The sequence below is a fragment of the Stegostoma tigrinum genome, chromosome 3 (genome assembly GCF_030684315.1).
Source record: "Stegostoma tigrinum isolate sSteTig4 chromosome 3, sSteTig4.hap1, whole genome shotgun sequence".
NCBI lineage: Eukaryota > Metazoa > Chordata > Chondrichthyes > Orectolobiformes > Stegostomatidae > Stegostoma > Stegostoma tigrinum.
Genome location: NC_081356.1, coordinates 21,462,713 through 21,488,326, shown reverse-complemented (window position 1 = coordinate 21,488,326; position 25,614 = coordinate 21,462,713). Strand labels below are relative to the sequence as shown.

The window sequence follows — 25,614 nt, the reverse complement described above, 5'->3', positions numbered from 1 at the left end:
TAATCTGTGAAGGAGGAGAAGAAATATTTCATCACTGCATTGATATGTACAATGTGCTGAGCATGAAAGGACCATAAATTTAGTCTGGAAGTGATATAAATGTTTGGAATGTAATAAACCTGTCCAGATATTGAGGTACAAGTGTGGCTTAAAGAGCAGTTTTTTTTTCTATAAAAACATTGGAAGGTTACAGAACTGATGGAGGCCATTCAGTGCACTGAGCCCGTACCAGCTCTCTGCAAGAATAATCTAGTTAGTCTCACCCCCCACCCCCACCCAGTGCCCTTTTCTTGCAGTACTACACTTTTTTCCAGCCTTCAAATAATTATCCAGCTCCTTCCTAAAAGCCACAATTAAGTTTGTGTCCAACATTCTTTCAGGCAGTAATTCTGGGGTGTAACCACTCCCTGCATCAAATATTTACCCTTGTGTTATCTTTGATTCTTTTGCCAAATCAGTGTCCCCGGCCTTGATCCTTACTTGAATAGATGTTGCCTTTTCCCTAACTATGCTTATTTTAGCCCCATCATGATTTTAGACAACTCTGTCAATTTTTTTCTAAATCTCTGAAAAAAAGAGCAACCATAGTTTTCAAGCCTATCCATGTAAATTGAGGTCCTACCCACTAGATGCATTCTCATAAATCTTTTTCACACCCTCTCCAGAGATAGGCATCTTTTCTGAATGCAGAACTGGACACAGTTCTCTGTTGAAGTTGAGCCAATATTGTATTTATTATAACTTGCTTGTTTACATCAATTCTTTGGTATTACAGCTAAGTTTTCTATGAACCTTTGTAATAAGTTGCACAACTTGCCCTTGAACAAGTTCAGGACTTACTGGTTGGTTCTCCATCAACTGCAGGCTTAAGGCAATGAGGCCAATTGTAGCAGTTTCAATGATTTTGCAGTGCCTTGTGCAATCGATCAGGGATGTTGTTTGGCCATTATAACAGAACACCGTAGTGCAAACCTCTTATCTGATTAGATGTTAGTGGGATGGAGGATTGTTGCTAAATTTAAAGGACTAAACTTGGTAACTTGATTTTCAGAGTGAACAAAAACAAGCAGAGGGTCTAGCATTTCATGAACTTGGGTCATGTCCAAAGCTGATAATAGGCAAGACAATGTGGAACAGTGAATGTTAGAGCTCTGACCATTGGCAAGCTTAACCTGTGGGTTGTCATAACAGCACAGAACAGCTGGGTTTCTCTGTTGAAAGATTGTTCATGAAATTTGTTTGGGCTGAGAAAGGTCTGTAGACGCACCAAATATGATTGCGGATGTGTGTCTTATTGGATGAAAAATTAATATTTTCCATGTGGTAGCTATCCAAAACCCAAAGAGCTTTAGATCATAGAATTTCAGATGGATATATTCATAGACAGGCCAATGTAACAGCTGCTGACTATTTTCTCAGGCACACAACACAACATTTGGGCTCTTGTAAATTTAGATGAAGGGTAAGTTACTCTGTCCAAGGGTGCAGCATAGAGAGAATAATCTCTTATAATCCTTTATTAGGTTTCCCTATCATTTGATTAAATGCAGTTTTCTTAACAACCCAATGCAAAGGGAGTTCATTCTAGGATGTGGCAAGTCAAAGGTAACAGACTGATACTAACGATCATTTTTATGTATATTTATTATTAATGGTGGTCTTTGACAATTGGTTCCAAATATTCTTGGAATTTTATTACTTGGACACACATTTGCAGAAATTAAAAGTTAATTGAATCTTCCTCTGTTATTGGCTCTGGATGTCTGATATCATGCCAGTTTTCTGAGACATCATTTGTGCTGTGCTGGCCCAACAAAATACTATTTCGGGACAAATGGATCTATTTGCTGTATGCATGGAAAACAGGGGAAAGAATCTATGTGACAAACATTTGTACATAACTGAATGAGTAAGAGGGAAGCAAATCATTAAAGAAGGTGCACTCCACTATGTGGAAGTGTCTGGGGAAGACTTTTGTCCAACCTGTGATAGGGGTCCAAATTGTAACCTGACTATGTCAAGATTTCAAATTCTTGCAAACATTTCATTCCGAATGTCTCCTCATAGTTCAGTGCTTCCACACTGGACGTTTGATTGACTTAACCCAGCAGCTGTATTAGCATTAGAGATAATGGGAACTGCAGATGCTGGAGATTCCAAGATAATAAAATGTGAGGCTGGATGAACACAGCAGGCCAAGCAGCATCTCAGGAGCACAAAAGCTGACGTTTCGGGCCTAGACCCTTCATCAGAGAGGGGGATGGGGGGAGGGAACTGGAATAAATAGGGAGAGAGGGGGAGGCGGACCGAAGATGGAGAGCAAAGAAGATAGGTGGAGAGGGTGTAGGTGGGGAGGTAGGGAGGGGATAGGTCAGTCCAGGGAAGACGGACAGGTCAAGGAGGTGGGATGAGGTTAGTAGGTAGATGGGGGTGCGGCTGGGGGTGGGAGGAAGGGATGGGTGAGAGGAAGAACCGGTTAGGGAGGCAGAGACAGGTTGGACTGGTTTTGGGATGCAGTGGGTGGGGGGGAAGAGCTGGGCTGGTTGTGTGGTGCAGTGGGGGGAGGGGATGAACTGGGCTGGTTTCGGGATGCAGTGGGGGAAGGGGAGATTTTGAAACTGGTGAAGTCCACATTGATACCATATGGCTGATGCCACCCGAAGGTTGCAGGAACAGCAACTCATATTCCGCCTGGGAACCCTGCAGCCATATGGTATCAATGTGGACTTCACCAGTTTCAAAATCTCCCCTTCCCCCACTGCATCCCTAAACCAGCCCAGTTCATCCCCTCCCCCCACTGCACCACACAACCAGCCCAGCTCTTCCCCCCCACCCACTGCATCCCAAAACCAGTCCAACCTGTCTCTGCCTCCCTAACCGGTTCTTCCTCTCACCCATCCCTTCCTCCCACCCCCAGCCGCACCCCCAGCTACCTACTAACCTCATCCCACCTCCTTGACCTGTCCGTCTTCCCTGGACTGACCTATCCCCTCCCTACCTCCCCACCTACACCCTCTCCACCTATCTTCTTTGCTCTCCATCTTCGGTCCGCCTCCCCCTCTCTCCCTATTTATTCCAGTTCCCTCCCCCCATCCCCCTCTCTGATGAAGGGTCTAGGCCCGAAACGTCAGCTTTTGTGCTCCTGAGATGCTGCTTGGCCTGCTGTGTTCATCCAGCCTCACATTTTATTAGCTGTATTAGCATTGCTGAGGTTTAGGAAGAAGAGGAGAAAGAAAAATGGCCAGTTCCCCCCCCCTTTCACTTCCACGTGCACACATGCGCACACACACACACATGCGCGCGCGCGCACGCACACACACACACACATACATGGATGCGCACACAGATGTAAATCTATGGATTGAATTTGTATTTGCAGGTACATTCTATTTTATTCAAAAAGCACACAATTTATAGACAGTTTAGCATTTTATAAATTCCTACTTTAGAAATAAAATCAGTCTGACTCCAAACCAAAATACAAGCAGATTCTAAACATGGCCTTCGCCAGAATATACATTGTCTGACCTAAAATGTCACCTCTTCTTTACACTGATTAAAAACTTTAGTTTTCCCAGGACAGTGAATTGAAAGGAATTTGGGGATTTACATAAACATATCAATCAATTAAAACCTTCTAACTGATTAAAGATTTAACTGAATCTTAGTTTTGCTTAATACATCCTCATCAGTGGTGTGACCCTTTCATCTTTTACTTATAAATCCTGTGTCTGATACCACCTCTGTCACTAACACCTGAAGACGGAGTGAGGCTCTGAAAGTTTGTGTTTTCCAATAAACCTATGGGGCTATAACCTGATGTCGTGTGATTTCTGACCTTGTCCACCCCAGTCCAACACTGACACCTCCACAACAGAACCAAAGACTTGAGGCTTAGAGAATGTCAGCTGCGTGCGAGCAAGCGGTGCCTGAACAGAAGAACCAGGATCCTTAGAGTTTTCGAGCAGTGTATTCCAATTGCTATCAGCCAGTGAGTGAAAGGCAGTATCAGAGTGACTGGAGACCCCATTGCCCACACCTGCCACCTTCTGCAAGCAGGTCTGCGGCCATCTGGCTTGGGAGACATTGCTCTGCCTGTGACACTGACAGTCACAGCAGCTTTGAAATTAAATCCATCAGCTGCTTTTAAACCTCAACTGGGCATGAAAGAGCTACCAATTGAACAATCATACGGGCACTCATGATTTCACCGATTATCCTTTGGAGGAAAGCAATAGGTTCACTCTGGAGTCAATGAGTCAAAGTAGCGGATCCATTCGATTTGCAGCCATCACTGCATTCACTCAGGTGCAAGAGGGTATTTATTGTAAGTACATTTCTGTGATATTATCCAGGCAAATCCCTGAACTGGAAGCTTCACTCCCTCAGTGTCTCATTCATTTGTGACCACAGGCAGCAACTCCTGGCTGTGTTTACTATCACAATGTTTCTTTCTGACTAGATTCCAGGCCCTTGAATGTTCGTTTACCCACTTCATCTCCAAGCCTGACTTGTGGATGACGGAATACTGTCCCAAACGGCAAAGCGAATTAATCCAGTTTGAAATCCTCACATTGATGCCTAAAAACACTATGTTATAGCCCAAAAATCTGCTGGGCCCCTCTTTGAATAGACAGTTAGTCTTTTGAAGGTATACTTCCATTTCCTGGACCACATACAAATTGTATTCCAGGCAGGACCTCCAGAATAGTAGTCATTTCCTGTGCCCTGCATAACTTAACTCAACATCATTGTCAGACACCTCCTCTGTTGGTTGTTCAATCGTCCAACACCATTCATGACTGGATATGGCAGAGCTGCAGAGTTCAGGCCCCATCTGTTGGCTATGGGATTAATTAGCCCAGTTTGACACACAAGTGGTCCAGTGTTGTTTCAGTTTTGTGTAGCATCTTGTTAAGAAGATCAGTGTAACTTGGAATATCGTGCAACCCTCTATATTTGTGGGGAGTTTAGAAAAACTGAAATAATTACATTAATAAAACACTGTTTGAAGCCTAGCCACTGGTACAGACAGCTTGTCCACAGAAAAAATCCCCAAACATGAATGTGATACTGACATCGTAGGAACTGCCGATGCTGGAGAATCAGAGACAACAAGGTGTAGAGCTGGATGAACACAGCAGGCCAAGCAGCAACAGAGGAGCAGGAAGGCCGACGTTTCAGGTCTGGACCATTCTTCAGAAAAGCCCCATTTCTGAAGAAGGGTCCAGACCCGAAACGTCAGCATTCCTGCACCTCTGATGCTGCTTGGCCTGCTGTGTTCATCCAGCTCTACACCTTGTTATCTCTCTGTAAGTGATACTGACCACATTTGTATTTTTCTGATCTTGATTGAGAGATGATGTTTGATCCATAGCATGGAGGATAACTCGGCTGCTCCTCTTCAGGAAGTTTACATCCGCCCATGCCAAGATATGGGCCTTGGCTTATTATCTCATCCAGAAAGACGTTCCTTCAGTAACACTGCACTCACTCACTGCTAGTAGATATTTTTTGTTCTCAAGCCATGGAGTGTGATTAGAACCTTGAACCATGAAAGATTAATTCATGTTTGTGGCTTAAATCTGGTAATTTCCTGACTTCAAGCGCAAGATGTTTGGAGGCTAATAGTAGTGCACAACAGATAGTAATTTGGGTGGCATGGTGGCACAATGGCCGGCATTGCTGCCTCACAGTGTTATGAACCTAGGTTTGATCCTAAAGTCAGGCTACTGTCTATGCGAAGTCTCTGATGAAGGGTCTAGGCCCGAAACGTCAGCTTTTGTGCCCCTGAGATGCTGCTGGGCCTGCTGTGTTCATCCAGCCTCACATTTCATTATCTTGGATTCTCCAGCATCTGCAGTTCCCATTATCACTAATAATGTCTGGGATTGTGAGCATACTAGTATTGTTGTAGAAATTTCAAGACCGATTCTTAAAGCAACTTAAAAATTACCACACCTTTTAGAACTTAGAACATTACAGCACAGTACAGGCCCTTCAGCCCTCGATGTTGTGCCGACCTGTCATACCGATCTGAAGCCCCTTCTACAGCATCCTTCTAACCTACGCTATTCCATGTACGTCCATATGCTTATCCAATGACGACTTAAATGTACCTAAAGTTGGCAAATCTACTACTGTTGCAGGCAAAGCGTTCCATTCCCTTACTACTCTCTGACTAAAGAAACTACCTCTGACGTCTGTCCTACATCTTTCACCCCTCAATTTAAAGCTATGCCTCCTCGTGCTCACCGTCACCATCCGAGGAAAAAGGCTCTCCCTATCTACCCTATCTAACCCTCTGATTATTTTATATGTTTCAATTAAGTCACCTGTCAACCTTCTTCTCTCTAATGAAAACAGCCTCAAGTCCCTCAGCCTTTCCTCGTAAGACCTTCCCTCCATACCAGGCAACATCCTAGTAAATCTCCTCTGCACCCTTTCCAAAGCTTCAACATCCTTTTTATAATGCGGTGACCAGAACTCTATGCAATACTCCAAGTGCGGCCGCACCAGAGTTTTGTACAGCTGCAGCATAACCTCTTGGTTCCGGAACTTGATCCCTCTATTAATAAAAGCTAAAACACTGTATGCCTTCTTAACAGCCCTGTCACCCTGAGTGGCAACTTTCAAGGATCTGTGTACATGGACACCGAGATCTCTCTGCACATCTACACTACCAGGAATCTTACCATTAGTCCAGTACTTTGCTCTCCGGTTACTCCTACCAAAGTGCATCACCTCACACTTGTCTGCATTAAACTCCAGTTGCCACCTCTCTGCCCAGCTCTGCAGGTTATCTATGTCTCTCTGCAATCTACAGCATCCTTCGTCACTATCCACAACTCCACTGACCTTAGTGTCATCTGCAAATTTACTAACCCATCCTTCTACGCCCTCATCCAGGTCATTTATAAAAATGACAAACAGCAGTGGACCCAACACCGACCCTTGCGGTACACCACTAGTAACTGGTCTCCAGGATGAACATTTCCCATCAACTACCACCCTCTGTCTTCTTTCAGCAAGCCAATTTCTGATCCAAACTGCTATATCTCCCACAATCCCATTCCTCCGCATTTTGTACAATAGCCTACTGTGGGGAACCTTATTGAACGCCTTGCTGAAATCCATATACACCACATCAACTGGTTTACTCTCTTTTAATTAACTGAATTCCTGGAGGCACATATAGAATCATAGCATCCCCACAGTGTAGAAACAGGCCATTCAGCTCATTGAGCCCATTACCAACCCTTCAAACAGCATCACACCCTGCAATTTAGCATTGTCAGTCCACCTAACCTGTGCATGTTTGGACTGTCAATGCTAAAATGTGAACAAAGTTTTATTCTGCTCCAAGTTTCTTCAAGTTGTGTTTCTGCCCTAGCTAGAGACAGTCTAAAGTTAATTTCTGAATCCTCCCAATTCCACATGCCCGTGATTGCTAATCTGATTTACCAGACAAGCACGTTTACTGTTTCATTAATTGTGGGTTCCTCGGCAGATACTGTCCTCCGGTCCCTTTCTTAATGAAATTATTTAATGAGGATAATGAAACCACTGCAACATGTTCAGTGTGAAATTCTCTTATAAAAAAACAAGTCTTGACATAACCAATTTTCTCAAGTTAATGTGGTAAACAAAAACCTCTGTTTGGGCAGGGAGATCATTGGGATCAAATTTCTTTTTTCCCAAAGTGCTTGCATTGTGTGTTTTTGAACCTATATCAGCTGCATTTTAACTTAGCAGCATATCCAGACCAATGCTGAAATGTTACAGATGTTGTTCATCTGTTGCACATTGAGTGTGACCATTAGTGTCTCTTTTGAGAAATGTATTCCTGCTAAAACATTATGACTGTGCATAAGGAGAGAACAACAACATATTTGTACTTCTATTATAATAAAGCGTCCCAAAACTTCACAGGACCATGATAAAAGAAAGGAGAACACTTAACCATACATAAGGAGACATGAGGCCAAATGACCTAAAGCATTGGTCAGAGTGAGAAGATTTCAAGGAATGTATGTTGAAGGCAGAAACCAAAGTGAGCGAGGGTATTCCAGAGATTAAGACCTAAACAACTGAAGTCACAACCGCCATTGATTGAAAGGTTAAAACTGGGATGCACAAGAATTATTACAGTGCAGGAGGTCAACGTTCAGTTCATCATGTCATCATCAGAGGTCAGAATTAAAGGAGCACAGATTCCTTGGAGAGTTGTGGAGCTGGAGGAGATTTTATGTAAAGCGGTGATCTTCAAAACAAGCTCCAGTTCTGTCAAGTTACTTGTGGATTTAGAGTCAACACACACTCTAAGATTTCATTTTAGCTTCTTTTTAATTTTATCACATTTGGCATGTAATACCCCATTCTGCTTGGTGCACAGAGACCTTTGTTGACAGTTCAAACATTTCGTGCACACCTCTTCAAGACACCGTATATTTTTACCTTTCCCCTTATGACTCCGTTTGATCTGCATCACCCACACGTTCGTCATTTAATCTCTCCTACCTTTTCACAAACTTCTCATTTTGTCCTTAACAACACTATTCTCTCCCCAGCAGGCCCCCACCACCATTACCCAAATCCACCCCTTCACAAACTTGGAACCAAGTGCACATCCAGCCTTTTCCAGTTCTGATGAAAGAGCCCTTGATTTTAAATGCTAACGCTCTTTCTCTGTCCACAGTGTTCAGAAGCTGTAGTGTATTTTCAGGATTTTCTTTATTTTTGTTTCAGATTTCTATCCTGTTTGGTAAAAGCGTTCAGAAAATGTTCATCGTTTTTCTCGCTTATGTTCTTAGATGCAGCCATGAAGAAAGGCGGGGGGGGGGGGTGCAGAGTGTCTGTCATCTTTAATATTAAAATCACCGTTGATTCATCTGTAATGCTGTCCTAATAATGTTGTATTCCATGTAGTTTGAAATTACAAGCGGTGTGAGACGGCCTCATTTCAGAGGCCTTGTACCACCAAGATCACATTGGGCCTTGGTTCTAAATTTACATGTTAATCTTTAGATCACACAGAAATGGAAATTGCTTTGTTTTGTGTAAAATTGAAATATAAGTGGACCCTTAAAACACTTTAGGAACAGATTTACCGTGATGTTATTGTGGTTTCAACAGAAATGCAAGCTCTAATAATGATGTCTCTACTGAATCAAGTTAATGGTAACAGAGCCCTTTCTAACAAATTTTCCAAGGTATTCTGAAGATAAATCTCCTCTAACCATAACCTGTTTCCTCAGCTCCATTTGATGTATCTGCTGTGAAACAATAAATCTTTGAGGAAAGTTAATACACTAGTAGTATTAGCTTTGAAATGCAGAAGGTTATGGGTGGATTATGGGTAAAATACCCAGCCCCAAGTGGATAGATGTCTGTGCTTCTTCATGGCATCTGCCTCAAATTCAGTGAGAGACTGCAAATGGACAGTTTTGAAATGTGTTTGTGCTAACCCATTACACAACATACATTACAACAATGTTGCCTTCAGATATGTAACACACCAATATTTATGTGCCTTGCACTTGTTTTGATAGAATCGTTTGACAATAATTAATTATTTCTCTCTTTTTCAGATGTAATAATCGTACTCAATGCTCAGTTGTAGCTGGACCCGATGTGTTTCCAGATCCTTGCCCAGGAACATACAAGTATCTTGAAGTTCAGTATGAATGTGTCCCATACAGTAAGTGTGCTCCAATACATAATACCTTCTGTAATTGCACAGTCTGCTAAACTTTTCTCTCAAGCGTTACTCAAGCGTTCAATAAAATATTATTCTTATCTTGGAAACTATTTTGAAATAAAGCACTGACAACAAAACTACATCATGTAGTGCAATGGCACTACTGATTGAGGCACACACATTGGTGAATTGCTGCTATTTTTCTTAAAACTGTGAGTGTTTAAAAGAAGGATGGAATGAACTTCAGATACATAACTGAGTGAAGTTCATCTTTCTTTTTAAAAGAAACTTGTTCTGGTCATATAAATTGTTCATCCATTGTTTTGCACCGTAACTGTAACTCACTGAAATTTTAGAGCTCAGAAGCAATAACTCATGTTATGGACTCTAAGGTACCATATTAAAAGAAATGCAAATCTGACCAATGCATCAAATTTGCTCTGTGGATGAGCAAGCCTGCAAGCAACTGTGTCCACTGAGAGATAAAAGGTATGTGTTGTTGCCTGAGATATATTTAAGTTAAAATTAACAGAAAGTAGTGACAAATAATGTTCCAAGTGCCTCTTCAGTGAGTATAAATGTGTCTGTGATTCAGTCACCCCAAAATTGGTTTTACAGCAGCTCAAAATTCCTTTTGTTCCATTCCATCACTAGGAGTTACAATTTTCCTAGGAGTTACAATTTTCCAAGTATTCTTGTCCGATTTTAAAATCCAAACTGTGTTTGCATTTCATTAGTTTTGCGAAATCAATTCTGATTCAGTGCAGTAGTGATGTGATCAGCCACCTCCTGTTGTGATTGTCAAATTCCTGACATGTTTGCTAGTAACACATACTGAGTGGGAATCCTGACGCAGGAATAGAAGATGTCGCAATAATTAGCTTAACATGGCCATCTCAATGAATAATTCAGATATCAAAAGAAAACTGTTTGTTGTCTCAATTTGGCGACCTTGAGAAACAATTCATGGTCCCATAGAAGGGAACATATTGCATCTGTTCTAAGACTTGAATTGATAATTTAATGCATTGTGATGAATGGAATTGATTTAACAATGAAGGGGATCTGTGATGGAGTTATCTAATACATTGTAACTTCCAGGGGGTGATTTATTAATATTTTATATGACATGTAAGGGAAAATGGAACATTACATAACATATCTGAGGATGTATCATGTCGTGTACCTTGCACAAGAAAGTGTCACCAGTCCATCACAGACCTGTCCTAGTTTTATTCTGTTGGATATTGTGTCCAACTCCCATCCTCATAGGTCAAGAAGACTTGCAGTATAATCGGGTGCTTCCTGCTGAGAATTCCTCTCATCGTTGGTCTAACAAAACTTGTTAGGAGTGGCGCTTATATTGCAAGTGATCCCGTTACTGAAAAGAACAATGCCTGGTCATATAACCTTCTCATTTCCACAGATCTGCCCAACATATTGAAAGAAAGTACACTTGGTTCGGTCTTCAATTACCAGCTCCACCTTGCCCAGTGACGTTGCACACCAACATATAATTACTTCCATCTTGATCTCCTACTTTCTCATTCGGCTGCCTGAGCACTTGCCTGTCCCATCAGAACACTAGAATTGACTCTGCCAGCTCAGAACTTCCTTGCATTCTCCCAATGATCGTAATGGCGTGACTGGATTGCTCAAAGCTCGATGGTGACATGTCACAGCATACAATAACTTTAAGGAACAGAGCCCCTCCCGATGACGTCTCCAGTCAAAGCACCTTTTACTGATATATCAGCAAATGAGCACGAACGATGAATTTAACACAGAAAAGACTAGAGAAACTTGTCAGGTCAGACAGCATAGGGAAGAGAGAAACAGAGTTAATGATTCAAGTCCAAATGATCCTTCTTTGGAACTGAAAGGGATTGACATGTGGTGGGTTTTATGTGCTGAGGAAGGGAAGGGGAGGAGCTAGTTTAATTGATGGTAAAGGTGCCCCAGAGCAAACAGAATAGCGATGGCCAATGATATTTCGAGAAGCAATAGCAGATATTACTGTTGGGTGTGAACAGCAGAAAACAGGTAAGTTCTACTGAGAGCCTAACCATAGAAACAAGACACTGGCAGGGTTTGGGAACTGGTGTTGTGGGGGAGAGAGGAGTAATCAAAATGAAGAACAAATTTCAGTGCCTCAAGTTGTTAAACTGAATGTTGAGTTCTGAAAGCTATGAAGTACATAAATGGAGAATAAGGTGTTGTTTCTTCAGCTTGTGTTGAGCTTTTCTGGACACTGCAGCAAGCCTAGGATGCAAATACAAGCATAAGAGCTGGATGATGTATCGAAATGGTAAGCAAACAGAAGGTTGGGGTCATAATTGCGGTCAAAGGTGAGGTGTTGCAAACACCAAATACAGTACATTAGATTGAAAGAATTACAAGTTAAGTGCTGCTTTACTTAGACGTGTTCAGAGACTTGAACAATGAGGAAGGAGGAGATAAAAGGACAGTAATACTCTTCTGCCATTTCACGGGAAGGTGTCAGAGAGGGTTAAAAGAACTGTTGGGAGTGACTGAGAAGTGGGTCAAGATATTGTCAAGGGAACTGTCCTTGCAACATATTAATGGGGAGAGAAGAGTAATATGTTTCTGGTGCTGGCATCCAGCCAGACGTGGTAGAGCCGAGGATGATTCTCAATCATTGGACATGGTCAATGTCTAGTACTTGTATAGTGTGGTTATCAAACCTCGATGTCCATTCTTTGGAAAATTCGTATGACAATTGTTTCCTGAATCTGGTGCATGGCATCACAGTTGGCTCAATTATACAGAGAGGCAGAACATCATTGGGAAAGGAAGAGTGAGAGGATATTTAAAAGACGGGAACATAGAAATGTTTTTTTCTGGATTGAAGTCCTACAGGCAGAATTTAGTGAGCTAGGGAAGAAGCTTGCAAGCAGAGCATGAAAGATTGATTACTTCCAGTATCACATGCTACTGAATGTAGAAGTGGAACAGAGCAGATGAATATATTGCTGGTGCACGTTGTTGAACTATGGATGCATGGACCATTGTGACCAGTTCTGAGGGAGATGGCATCTCTCCGGGCAGAATGGTTTGTCCCTGAAGAGAAAGAGCAGCAATATCTTTGGAGTATGGTTTGCATAGTGGTGTCCAGGAGTGTTAAAATTAACTTTTTGGGGAATTGGAGTTAGCATATAATGTTAGCAAGAATAAAATAAGGTGTACAAAGGATTGGAAAGGACAATAACACTGGGATAAGACTAAATAAGGCATTATTTGGGGTCAGTCAAGAGGGAATATAAGATCTAAATTAGATTTCCTGTGTTGGTTTGTGAACATAAAGTGCATGGGAAATGGGATATCGCTCAAAAAAATAGGTAGGACTGGATATTAAATACTGCTGAGAAGAGACAAAGTAAGTTCAGTGGTCATTTGAAGAACTCATTATTTTAAAAATAAAACTTCCATTGATAAAAACTAATTTATTACATTTGGCTTATTTTACTTCCTTAAGAAACAAGCACAGAAATTATTGGTCCTAATTCAAAAAATCCATAGCTATTTGGAGCAGTCATTTAATTTGTGAACTAAGAGACAAGCCACTCTACTCATGGAGGGTTATGACATAATTCATGCAACAAGCCTATGCCAAGAGTCGCAATGCAATAGAACCATTTTTATGACACTCCGGTCAGATTTTCAAAAAATATTTAAAGGGCAGAAATTTTAAGTACCTTGGTGGGTGCCTTTGACAGTTCACTTTGACACTTGTTTTATATAGCCTTTTTTCCGACATTTTCTATTCGATTGGCTACATGATGATCTATTAAATAGTTGCCATGTTTAACTCATTGCAGAAATTTTCATTGCAAAGGTTGGAAGAAAAATGAAGCCTGTTAAACCACACACTTAAGTCCATTGCTGTAGCAGGCTTACAAAATGGAGAAATTAGAGCAGAAATAGTCCACATGCCCCAGTGATTCAAGAACTGTGAACACATATGTACGCATGCGAACATACGCATACATCTCACCTGTGCCCCATGTCCTGATTTCCTTGAGAGATCAAAATTCTCTGTCAGCATGGTATATCCTAGGAACAGTTGAAATAATGGTAGACTTGACTAAATAATGTGTGGCTTTCTTATCACATCATAAGTTAATTTGAGGAAAACTAATTATTTTTCTTGAATGCTGATTATCTTTCTGTAAATTAAGATTCAATGCACTGACTAGATAAACTAATGCATTTGAAAGACACTGAGATCTTGTGTAACCGAAGATGTAAAATCTTTTGAAGATACGTCTTAAGGTATTACTTCAGACCATCACAGCAAGCACAGATTGGTTTAGGTTTTTATTTCAGTTAATATTTTCTAACCCTCTGTCACCTGAAGTATCCGCATTCCCTTTGAACCAGCGTTCATACCAGTTCAAATTGTCATTGACTTGCATCAAACCCAAAGATTTAAAAGCACAAATATTCAGCAACAAAAGTTGCAGCAGTGCTGGACTTTCACAGACATGACATTTGACATTGTGATGTCAACAACATCTTTCTTGCTTTTCTTTTTCCAACTACTCAAGTGACAAAAAAAATGTAGTCAGTGTGGATTGAGAATGCATGCAATCAATTGATGTTGCAGCTGCATCCCTTCATTGTACCGTAGCTAGACTCCAGACTTCTTCAGGAAATTGATCGTTATTGCAGACGTTTTGCAATGATCCAATATTGTTATGTGCATTGTTATAATCATTTAGTACATCAATAGTTGATTTTCATTTTAAGATACAGAACAAAGAATAGATACTGATGTGAATATCTTTGAGTGCTGTTGAATGACTAACTAAGCCCCAAGCAAAGACTCACGTCAAATTAACTTACAATACATTACAGACAGGTGGGTGAGGTGACATTAATTATTTTACGGTTCTCCTTTTCTGGGTATAAACAGAGATAGTTTTTACCTTTCTCTTTTCCCTTTTGTGCTAGGCAGTGATGTGTTCCCCCATCCGCTCTGTTTGTGAAATGAAATTTTTTTAAAAACCCACTTCGAATTATTTCAGGTCAAAACAAAGTAGGGGTTTATTAATTAAAACGCAGAAGGAAATGTTTACAATGCACACACAGATGCACATGCACAAGTGAGGAAAGTGAGAAGGAAAAGAAGCCCCAATTTCAAATACCCATGGAGTTTGCTAAGAGAAATCCTAATGACGATGCATGCAGTTGCATGATCTTGTGGAATTCCGTTTCATAGGAGCTTGAATGCATGTAAGTACAGTTGATAGTATAACAATATGCTTCTTGTATGCAGGTAAATACAGGCTTCCTCCTGGACAGCAGGTTGTGAGAAGGGTCCAGACCAGATGTGGAATTTAGCTAAGCCTGGAGCTTCTGGTGTTCTGATATTAAAAAATATCTGAAATAAACCTTCATAAGTTAGCGAGTTTTGAGAAGATTTGTAGCTCAGGTTGAGGTTCTGGATGTGAGTTTGCTCACTGAGCTGGAAGGTTAGTTTTCAGACGTTTACACACCACCCTCGGTAACATCATCAGTGAGCGTCCGACGAAGCGCTGGTGTTATGTCCCGCTTTCTATTTATCTGTTTAGGTCCTCACATCCAGAACCTTTATAAGTATATAATTAAAGCCATTGAAAGACTGAGGGAGTTTCAGTCATGTGATTGCATTCCTGGATGGGTCAGTTCAGCTTTGATAGTAGTTTTGATGCCCCGGTTCACAACACTTTGTTTTTGTAGGTGATAGCTATGGGGTCCTTAGCACTGCTTCAGGCATAGCAAGTTTTGAGGACTCTTGCTTTTTATTAGTTCAGGTTCAGAGATGGAAGATGTGTCCTCATTGTCATGCTCTGCCTACATTACTTCTGCATTTATAGATGTGAAACTCTACCAAAGTGGTAGGATTGCTTTTTCTCCTAGAAATCTTTGTAACTTTGTGGCCTTTGGCAAATGGCATGTTGTGTGGTCAGTAGCAGTCAGCAACAGTCCGTTTTAAAAATAACAAGCCTTTATAGTTTTTTTTAAGAAAGACCATTTAAGATCTGTCCTCATACTTTGTAGCATGACACTTCTGTTGCATGATGAAATGATGATGGCAACTTACAGAAGTGCGGTTAGGACAGGTGGCTGAGTTGGTGGAGCTTCAATGTGGAACAGAGTGCAAGAGAAGAAAATCTTCAGCTCTTAAGTTTCAGTTCCCACAGAAGAATGTGTGCATTTGAGAGTTTCATGTTGCTAAATGTGTTACGTACATGCCAAGCTAGAAAGTTGGCAGACAGTGATCAACAACTTTAAAAGACACGTTGACACAGCCATTCCAATGGTTCTGATTACAAGCTTATAATTGAGTTGCATTGCCTTTGTAACTTAAGTAGTAGGTATACACAGCATAAATGCAAGAAGATGAAATTGAAAAGCTGAAAGTATAAAATGGATCATGTGTTGCTTAATTCGAGCTCAAGGGCAAGTTGCCATTGAGGAGTTTTGATTTATGTTAGCTTTAGGATTGAAACTTTCTGACCATGTAACTAAGCATAGTGTGGTAAAAATCTTTAATCCCTCCCTTCGAATTTTGCTTCACCTCAACTTGTCACTGCCCTTATGTTCCTAAGGTAAAAATGACATTTTTCTCCCCCACAATACTGGTATTCTTCAGCCATTTTACTATTATTCCTCCATTAATCTTTATTATTGTGTTCATTGCCATATTGTGCATTAATTTATTTCATTTATGTTCTAGTTGTGCCCATTGCCATGCATTCTCTCCTTTTGGTGTCATCTCTTATTGGTATCTATTCTTTTTCTTCATGTTCGTAATTCAACTGAGCTGCTAACGGACTATTATGGGGTGCAATCTCTCCTCAACGCCAACCTTAAAAGGAAGAGATCCAGTAAATATATACTATTAGTGGTGTTTCTTGTACGTACTTCACTGTCAATAGTTTGTCAGATGTGTATAGCCTTTTTGGTAGACTAATGTGCAGTAATTCCAATGAAAGTCCAAATGTTCAGTTGGCATCACCTGGGTATTGATTTATAACAATTGCACAATTTCCCTTAAGAATTTGATGATATGGACATTTGGTGTTAAGAACGTGCTCAGACAGATTGCTCCTCTCTTTCCCATCTCTCCCCGAGGCATGTTTTGGGGGTTATTTAGTCAGTTGGGAGGGTGGTGAGTAGGACTCACTTCATTTTACACCCCTCCACACCCCCCTCCATTATGTCCTATTGGACACCCACTAAGTCGGAAATCCAGAATCACACCTAGTAGTGATTGCAGGCTTCTGTGGATATGGGGTGTTTCCATCTTCTAAAGAACTAAGTACTCTTCTTGGTCTACATTAAATTCTGCCCTCTCTGGGATCTACCCCTTAAGTGCATAATTTCCTCATAATTACATGTAATTTGAGCTTTCATACACTGGTCTCTTCTGGTTAACATTGTAATTATCTGCTTCAACAATCACATGGGTGTAGGAAAAAATGAATTCTTCTGCCTTTGCACTGTATTATTATGTTCTTTCTTTCTGTCACTGTATGAAGCTTAGAATCAGGCAACTCTCAAAAACTTTGCCAGCTTGCTTGGATACATTGGCGTAGCTCTTAGTTCAAGGCTCCCCTGCTGGGTGAATTGTATCTCCTGTCACTCCCTGTTGGATCTTCACAAAGTAAACTTTACATTTATAACAGCATTTTCACAACCTAAGAATATCCCCAAGTAGTTTACAGCTAATTGCGTCCTTTCTTTTGAAAAATAGCCAGGGCTGCAATGTAGGAAGTGTGGAAGCATATTCCTGTCAAACTAGCAATGTGATACAGGTTTGCCCATCATTTTTTAAACAATGTTAATGAACTAATAACTATTGCACAGAACAAGAGGAACGACTTCTCAACTCTGCAAATGATACCATGGATTCCTTTCATCTTCTCCTGAAAGAACGGTGAAAGCCTTCTCCAAATGATAGCATTTACTCACTGCTGCACTACTGCACTGAAATGTCAGTTTCTTGCTGAAGTCTAAGCAGTGATACATACACTCAAAAACTTCTGACTTAGAGATGAGAGTACTATCAGCTCAGCCACGCCAGATATCAGCTATTTCTGGAGTACTCCAAAGCCCTTGGATGATCTGGGGTGGGAACGTACTCCAGGAATGTGAGGACATAATCTGTGCTGGCACTTCAGTGTTGCTTTAAGGCACTTCCTTTTTGAGTGAGATGTTTGGCATCTGCTTCTCTCAGGTAAGTGTAAAATATATCTTGGTACAATTCCAAAAGAGCAGGAGAGTTCTATTGTATCATAATTAAAAATTATCCCTCAACCTGAAAAAATGATCAAATCATGTGTTTAATTGCTATTTGTAGGACCCTGCTGTGCACAAATTGGCTGTTACTTTACATTGCAACATAGACTATCCATAAAAAAACAAGTGTATTTAATTGATTGTAAAGCACACAGAGATACTCTTAAAATACCATATAAATGCAAGTGTTTTTTTCAAACGAGGTAAGGCTTTTTTTTCCATCTTAGGCAGCGTCTGCTGATGCCTACAACTGTGGGCAATTGAGCTGAAGCGCAACACAAGATTTTACGTGATGTCATACACAAAGACCACACCAGTTTTCTTTCGAGAAGTGCACGTGCTTTTGAAAAATGGTTCAGCACTTGAGAGAGTGAAGATGCAGGATTGGACGGGAGAGGGGACAGGAGGATATGGGGTATTAAAGACATGGATTGGTGGGGGTGGTGGGCAGGAATTTCAGTTTCCTGTAGATCCTAAGCTGTGTAGGTTCTAACAGGCCCTAAGGCTGATGTTCTGAAGACACCGAACAATTGAAGAATGAACAAAGTGAGACAGAAAGGACTTTTGAACTCTGAAAATTCATGGCAATGCCATGTAAGTGATGACTTTGTGCACTGAATTTCCACTGTTTCTTCACTGAGTCAGAAAGATAATGTTTCTTCTGCATAGACTATTTTCTAAGTGGGGAAATAGTTTGGAATTCTGAATCACAAAATGACTAGGAGTCCTAGTTTAGCATTCTCTTAAGGTTGGCGTGCAGGTTCACTTGGCAGTCAGAAACATGAATGCAACGTTAGCATTTATTTCTCGAGGGCTAGAATACAGGAGAAAAGATGTACTGTTGAGGCAGTTTAAGGCACGAGTCATACTACATTTGGAATATTATGAGCAGTTTCAGGCCCTGTATATAAGGAAGATTGTGCTGGCCTCAGAGCGATCCAAAGGAGGTTTATAAGAATGATCCCAGGGATGGAGGGCTTGTTGTATAAAGAGCAGTTGAGCACTCTGGGTCTGTACTTGATGAGTTTAGAATCTGGAGGAGGGAACCTCATTGGAACTTACAGAATACTGAGATGCCTGAATAGATTGGACATGGAGAACCTAATAGGAGAAACTAGGACCTAATAGTGGCCTCTCAATGAAGGTACAACACTTTAGAACTGAGATGAGGAGGAAGTCCTTCAGCCAAAGAGTGGTTAATTTGTGGAGCTCATTGCTGCTGAGGGCGGTGGAGACTAAGCCTTTGGGTGTATTAAAATCCGAGATGACAGGCGCTTGATTAGCATGGGCGTCAAGGGTTACAGGAAGAAAGCAGGAGAATGGAATTGAGAAGCATATCTTCCATGATTGAATGGTGGAGCAGACTGAGTAGGCCAAATGTCTGAATTCTGCTCCTATATTTTATTGCATTATGGAGCAGTATTGTTTAAAAGTCACCTTAATAGCTTTAGAATGTCAGCACCCTAAATATATCCTATACTCTGTAAAGGTACCAGATCTTAGCACTAAATGTAAGTGTTGAATTATCTGCTCAGGTGGAAGCTATGCAGTTTGTGCTAGCACTTTTCAATTGCTGTCCCAATTAGTCATTCATTCCAACTTTTTATGCAAACTCCTGTAAAGTAGTCATCTTCAAATATTTGTTCAAATGCTTTTTGAAAGCATCTCTGGAATCTCCTTCTGCCACTGGTTCAGGTCCTGCATTCTTGACCTTAACAACATTCAGTATAAAAAGATCTCACCTCATTTATGCTGTAGTCTTTTAAAATTATTAGTAATTTTATATCTGTAGACTTATGTTTACTAAGGTGTTTACCTGAGGAAGCAGTTGCTCACTACCTCCCCTTTTAAAACTTCTCAATTTTGAATCATCTTTGTGCCTCCCATTAATCTGCTTTGATTGAAGAACACAAGGTCAGAAACAAGGGGAGTCTGTGTGACCTCTCATGTGTCTTCTACCATTTGATAAGATCAGGGCCAATCTCCTGACTTGTCCATCCCACCTCAGAGTGCATATGGGAGTTAACAACATTACTATGGTCTTGTTGACATTTTTTTTGGTGTGGTTGATATGTGATCACAGTTATTTAATATAACCAGTCAACCACTTACAGCATTCTTCTTATCGTTTAAGGAGTTGGTTTGGAAGCAGCAGTTTACATATGATCCATTTGGCAATTTTAGTTATGACCCATCAGTTAAGTAGACAAAGAATTAGATGACTATGGCAGTTGAGATTGTTTCACTGATCGCAGAGCTATCCTGTAAAATGGAGGAGCAGGAGCAGTGGTGTTGAAGTAGTGTTTTTGTCTTTCTATTTGATATTGCTTTAGTCTGATGAAGGCGAATTTCTGGTCTGCTCCCAAGTAGACAACAACTTCATCAACCTGGTTCATCAATCCCCACTAATCCTTGTTGGAATAATTTATTTTGGGGACTGGCTCTCTGTGCTGTGTCAATACCTATCTAAACCCTCTCAGTCAATGACTGTAAGCACCTACTCATGATGCCAGGAAGACTATTGTTTCTTAGATAATAAAATGTGAGGCTGGATGAACACAACAGGCCAAGCAGCATCTCAGGAGCACAAAAGCTGACGTTTCGGGCCTAGACCCTTCATCAGAGAGGGGGATGGGGTGAGGGTTCTGGAATAAATAGGGAGAGAGGGGGAGGCGGACCGAAGATGGAGAGAAAAGAAGATAGGTGTAGAGAGTATAGGTGGGGAGGTAGGGAGGGGATAGGTCAGTCCAGGGAAAACGGACAGGTCAAGGAGGTGGGATGAGGTTAGTAGGTAGATGGGGGTGCGGCTTGGGGTGGGAGGAAGGGATGGGTGAGAGGAAGAACAGGTTAGGGAGGCAGAGACAGGTTGGACTGGTTTTGGGATGCAGTAGGTGGAGGGGAAGAGCTGGGCTGGTTGTGTGGTGCAGTGGGGGGAGGGGACGAACTGGGCTGGTTTAGGGATGCGGTGGGGGAAGGGGAGATTTTGAAACTGGTGAAGTCCACATTGATACCATTAGGCTGCAGGGTTCCCAGGCGGAATATGAGTTGCTGTTCCTGCAACCTTCGGGTGGCATCATTGTGGCACTGCAGGAGGCCCATGATGGACATGTCATCTAAAGAATGGGAGGGGGAGTGGAAATGGTTTGCGACTGGGAGGTGCAGTTGTTTGTTGCGAACTCCCATTTCCTTGACCTGTCCGTCTTCCCTGGACTGACCTAACATAATTCTATGTGTGACCCAGTAAATTTTTCTGGGCCTCTAGAATACTAATCCAATGATGTTGTCACTACATGGCTACATCCACTACTTTCTTTTTGATTGCCCTCACAATCAATGCCGACATTCCATTTGCTTCCCTAATCATTTGCTGCACTTGCTTATTAATTTCTTATGATTAATGTACCAGTGTCCCCAGATCCCTCTGCCTCATAGTTGCTGCAATTTCTGTCCAATTAAATAACATGCTGATTTTCTGTTCTTTCACCAAAGCAAACAACTTCGCATTTTGTCACATTATGCTCCACCTGTCAAACTAATGCCCACTGATTTAAATAATCTACAAAGGCTATTGCATAAGTTCTCCTTATTACATGTACTCTTGACACCTTACATTTCCACTTATCTTTGTTGTCAAGAAATTTAGTGACCACAATTTTGGTCCCTTTGTCACAGTCTCTGCAAAGAATTGAAGTCACTCATCCCTCGTGCCATCATGGTGATTCCTTTCTGTATCCTTTGTTCCTAAAGTGTGTCACCCAGAATTGTATGCCATAATCCAGCTGATCAGTGCTGTGATTTCTACAGATTTCTGAAGATTTAGAATATATTTGCTTTTGTTAGTTTGTTTATCGAAGTTATTTGGCTGCCATTTCTGTTTAGGGGCTTGCACTTTAATTTTGTTCCAGTCATTGTTTAAGAAGCATAACTTGTAAAGTTGTGCAGTCAAATCAAAGCCATTAGCAAAAAAAAATGGGCCAAGGAGACTCCAATGGGAGTTAGCAACTAACTGCTAGAAAGAAGGCCATTATTCAGGTACTTTTCTGTGTCTAGTACATTTTATACAGATGCTCAATTCAGTGAGCGTAATAATTGAATCCAAAGAGGGACAGTTAAATTTTGATCACAGCAACTCCTCAGTATTGTATTGCTTCTGTTCAGAAATTCACTTAGTGCACAATAACTGTGCACCAGTTTATAGTCTAGCCTTTAACGTTGCTCATGCTGTCATCTTTCAAGATCAAGGAAAATCACCTGAGGACCTAATATAACCATGAAAATGATAACATAAAGGTATAATAATAAATATGAAGGGCCCCATGTCGATTGTGCTCTCATTTCATCTGACAATGATGTAGCATTGACTATGTCTTGGATTGAGACGAGAGTTCCTTCATTACTCTGCTCTCCTCAGTTCATCAGGCAGATTCACATCCTCCAAGTAGGTTTTTGAAGCTTGCCAAGCAGGCATTATTTTGCTTTTCACGCTATTGATGTACAGGCTTTTTGAAGCAACGTACTTCTTGCCAGAAATAGTAAACCTCAGTAAACTTGAAATACTTCCTTTTTTCAAATTTGGCTGCATTTCAAATAAAAAACATAATGTACAAGGCATCCTGTGTAGTGTATCTTGGCTTCATCACAGACGATCTGTAACAGTATTATAGTGTTTAAGGAAGGTTGCCTGTTGTCTTTTGATAATTAAGTAGAACCTATATGTTATGTGTGATAAATTGGCTTCGACTTTCGTACAGCCTCAGAGCACTGAAGGATCAAGCTAGTTGTTGTTAATTCTAGTCAGTGGAAGACTTCAGCTGTTTCTATTTGTTCTATTGAATTTGGGAGCAGAGAACTGAGCAGGTGTTAAGCTGGCCAGATGTTATGCCCCAAATAGCTTTGCGCCAGTGAGCTAGCAACACAGTGTTATTTGTAATCTAGAATCCCAATCCAAGGAAAATTACTTTCAGCAAAAGAGAGTTGCACTTCCCTTTAAGTGAACTTGCTGGAAATTTGCTCATGAGTTCTGATTGTTGCAGACAAAATCAGCTTTATTGCATCTCCTTATTACACTTCGCATAACTGGCCGTGACCTCTGCAGCCTCTGTGATGCACATATACCCACAAAGTCGCTAGGAAAGCCAGTTCCAGGATTTCACCCAGCCATTGTGAAGGGATGGCAATATATTTCCAAGTCAATGTCCTGGGAGTTTGGAATGTCCTGTTGAAGGAACCTTGGCAGCTTGCTTGTAGATGGTACACATTGCTGAAGGAGTGAATATTTGAGGAGATTGCTGGGGTGCTGATTAAGCAGAGCAGCCAATCAGCAAAGCTGAACTATTTTCTGGAATCTACACCAACTTTGAACCTATTTTCCTTCAATACAATTGCCACTCACTTCACTTTATGTTCTGTGACATCTCTGAGCTTTAATCTTGCTCAACTTCTAATCTTCCCCTGCTCTCCCCTTCTGAAACCTCACTCCTCTATTTCATGACAGTACAAAGCCTGTGAATTATCTACCTTTTGCTTCAGTTTTCAGTGAATGTCATACTGGACTTGAAACTTTAACACTTTTTTCAATTTCAGGAGATGCTGCCAGACCAGTTGAGTTTCTTCAGTTAATTTTGTTCTTAACTTCAAAATTCCAGCATCTATTTTCTCTTTGTGTTGTATTGCCAATTGAGTAGATGTATTTGTCTTCAGTGATGAGTGAGAGTTACTTCATAGTCACTGCCAATAAAACCTTCCATCATTTTGATGAAAACTGAGAGTGGACTGATAAGTTGTGAATTGTCTAGATTAGGTTTATCCTTTTTGTGGTCAGAATATTGTCAATTTTACGTATTGCCGGGTAGATGACTTGTTGCTATGCTAGAACAGTTTAGTTGAGACATTGCTACTTCTGGAGCTCCTGTCTTTGGTACAGCTCTGATGTTGTCAGAGCCCATTACTTTTGCTGTGACTGGTGTGTTGGTTCATTTGTTGATATCGCATAGAGTACATCAAGTTGACTAAACACTGATCTTGATGACACTTGAACCGTAGAAGAAAGCAGAGATTAACCACCCACCCAGATAGTTACAAACACATCAGACTGATCAGCCTTCTCATTCTTAGCTCCTCCGTCATTGTTAATGGACGGTTTGTGAAGTCTGCTCCTTTTGGATGAATATTGATTTGCCTCACTATTCGTAACGTGGCTGCACATGTTGCACTGATCTATTCATTGTGGAATAGCTTATCTCTTTCTCATACTTATTCACGATCCATGCAATTGTCCTAAGTTATAGCTTCAGGTTGTTTTATTTTTTCTGTACATTTGGTGCCACACCCGACATGGTAGAGTGAGGGATGTCCTGGGCTATGAGGTTACAGATTATGGTTGAAATCATTTCTGCTGTTGCAGCTGATGGACTGCAGTGCCAAGTGGATGCCATCTCTAGTTTATTCTTTGACTTTTCTGTGGTGATTTGTTGCAATGGCTTGTTTGACTATTTCAGAGAGCAATCATTCTTTTGATTTTCTAAGTTTGTTCAAGCTTTTTGTAATAGCTGTAAGATGGGGACAGCATTCTGCAAAGTTCAGTTATGTAACTGAACTCATGCACCATCAAACTGTAATTAAGAAAGCTGCTACTTGACTCCACTTGTTCCAAGGTATGAAGTTAACATTACATTCTTAAAATGTCCACTTCACTAAATCATTATTAGTCATTTCCACTACCACCGCGTCTGGGATTATATCAGACTTCCACCTTTAAGCACAGAATGAATGTGAGACAATTAGCCTACTTTGTAAATGTTTAAGAAAAAGGGACATTAATAGAGAGAATGAATTGAATAACTACCAAGCATAAAAATGAAACTCATCTACTCTGATGATTCTTTGTCAGCTAATGAGTCATTTCTGAATAAATCTGAAGAAATGAGAGGGGTCAGCAACATAAAATAAAATTAATTCATGTAAATCTGCCTTTTATGCTTTATACATCATCTGATCGAAAGGGAAGCGATATGTGATAATGTCCTAATTATTATGATTCTTTTCTTGAATGACTGCAATAAGATGCATTTCAAAGGAAGACTTTTTAAATTCCTTCAGAGTTGTGGCTTTTGGGAACAGATAAAAAATAAGTCTTTCTGGTAGATTTAAATCGATAGAGGGGATAAACATTTATTTACACAATGTTAAAATAGTAATAAATATTCAATCCTCATGCACACAAATGCACATGCACACCTACACACACAAAGCAGATGATATTTAAAGTTGCAATCTGGGTGCTTGGATTACTTCGAGCTGTGGAAGTCATTATTGCTCTATTTCATCAAGAATGTCGGAGGCATAGCAGGCTGAAAATACTGTTTCAACTCCCTGAAGGAGACATGGGGTTTGAAAATCTCTGGCGGTGCCCTTACAATGGGGCTACAGTGGTATCAGGTTTCTGGTTTTTTCTCGTTGAAGATGTATTTGAGCCTCTTTATTGAAAAGATATAATCTTGTAGGTGTGAGAAAAGCACACTTCTCCAAGGTGACTTTCTGAGGAAGTGTGCTTTATTTCTCCAGGCGAGATGTCTTCCCTCTGATGTCTTCGTCCACCCTGTTAGACC

General features: G+C 40.8%; 1 protein-coding gene across 8 annotated transcripts in view; it reads left to right on the top strand.

The window, feature by feature from the left end:
• The window catches only part of adgrl3.1 (adhesion G protein-coupled receptor L3.1), a 633,648-nt gene that overhangs the window by 365,027 nt on the left and 243,007 nt on the right, over positions 1-25,614 (top strand). For all 8 annotated transcript variants that reach the window (XM_048527072.2, XM_059643687.1, XM_048527071.2 and 5 more), the window contains exon 5: positions 9,591-9,700. In XM_048527072.2, coding sequence (XP_048383029.1) covers positions 9,591-9,700 — 110 coding nt within the window. The remainder of the gene's footprint in view (positions 1-9,590; positions 9,701-25,614) is intronic.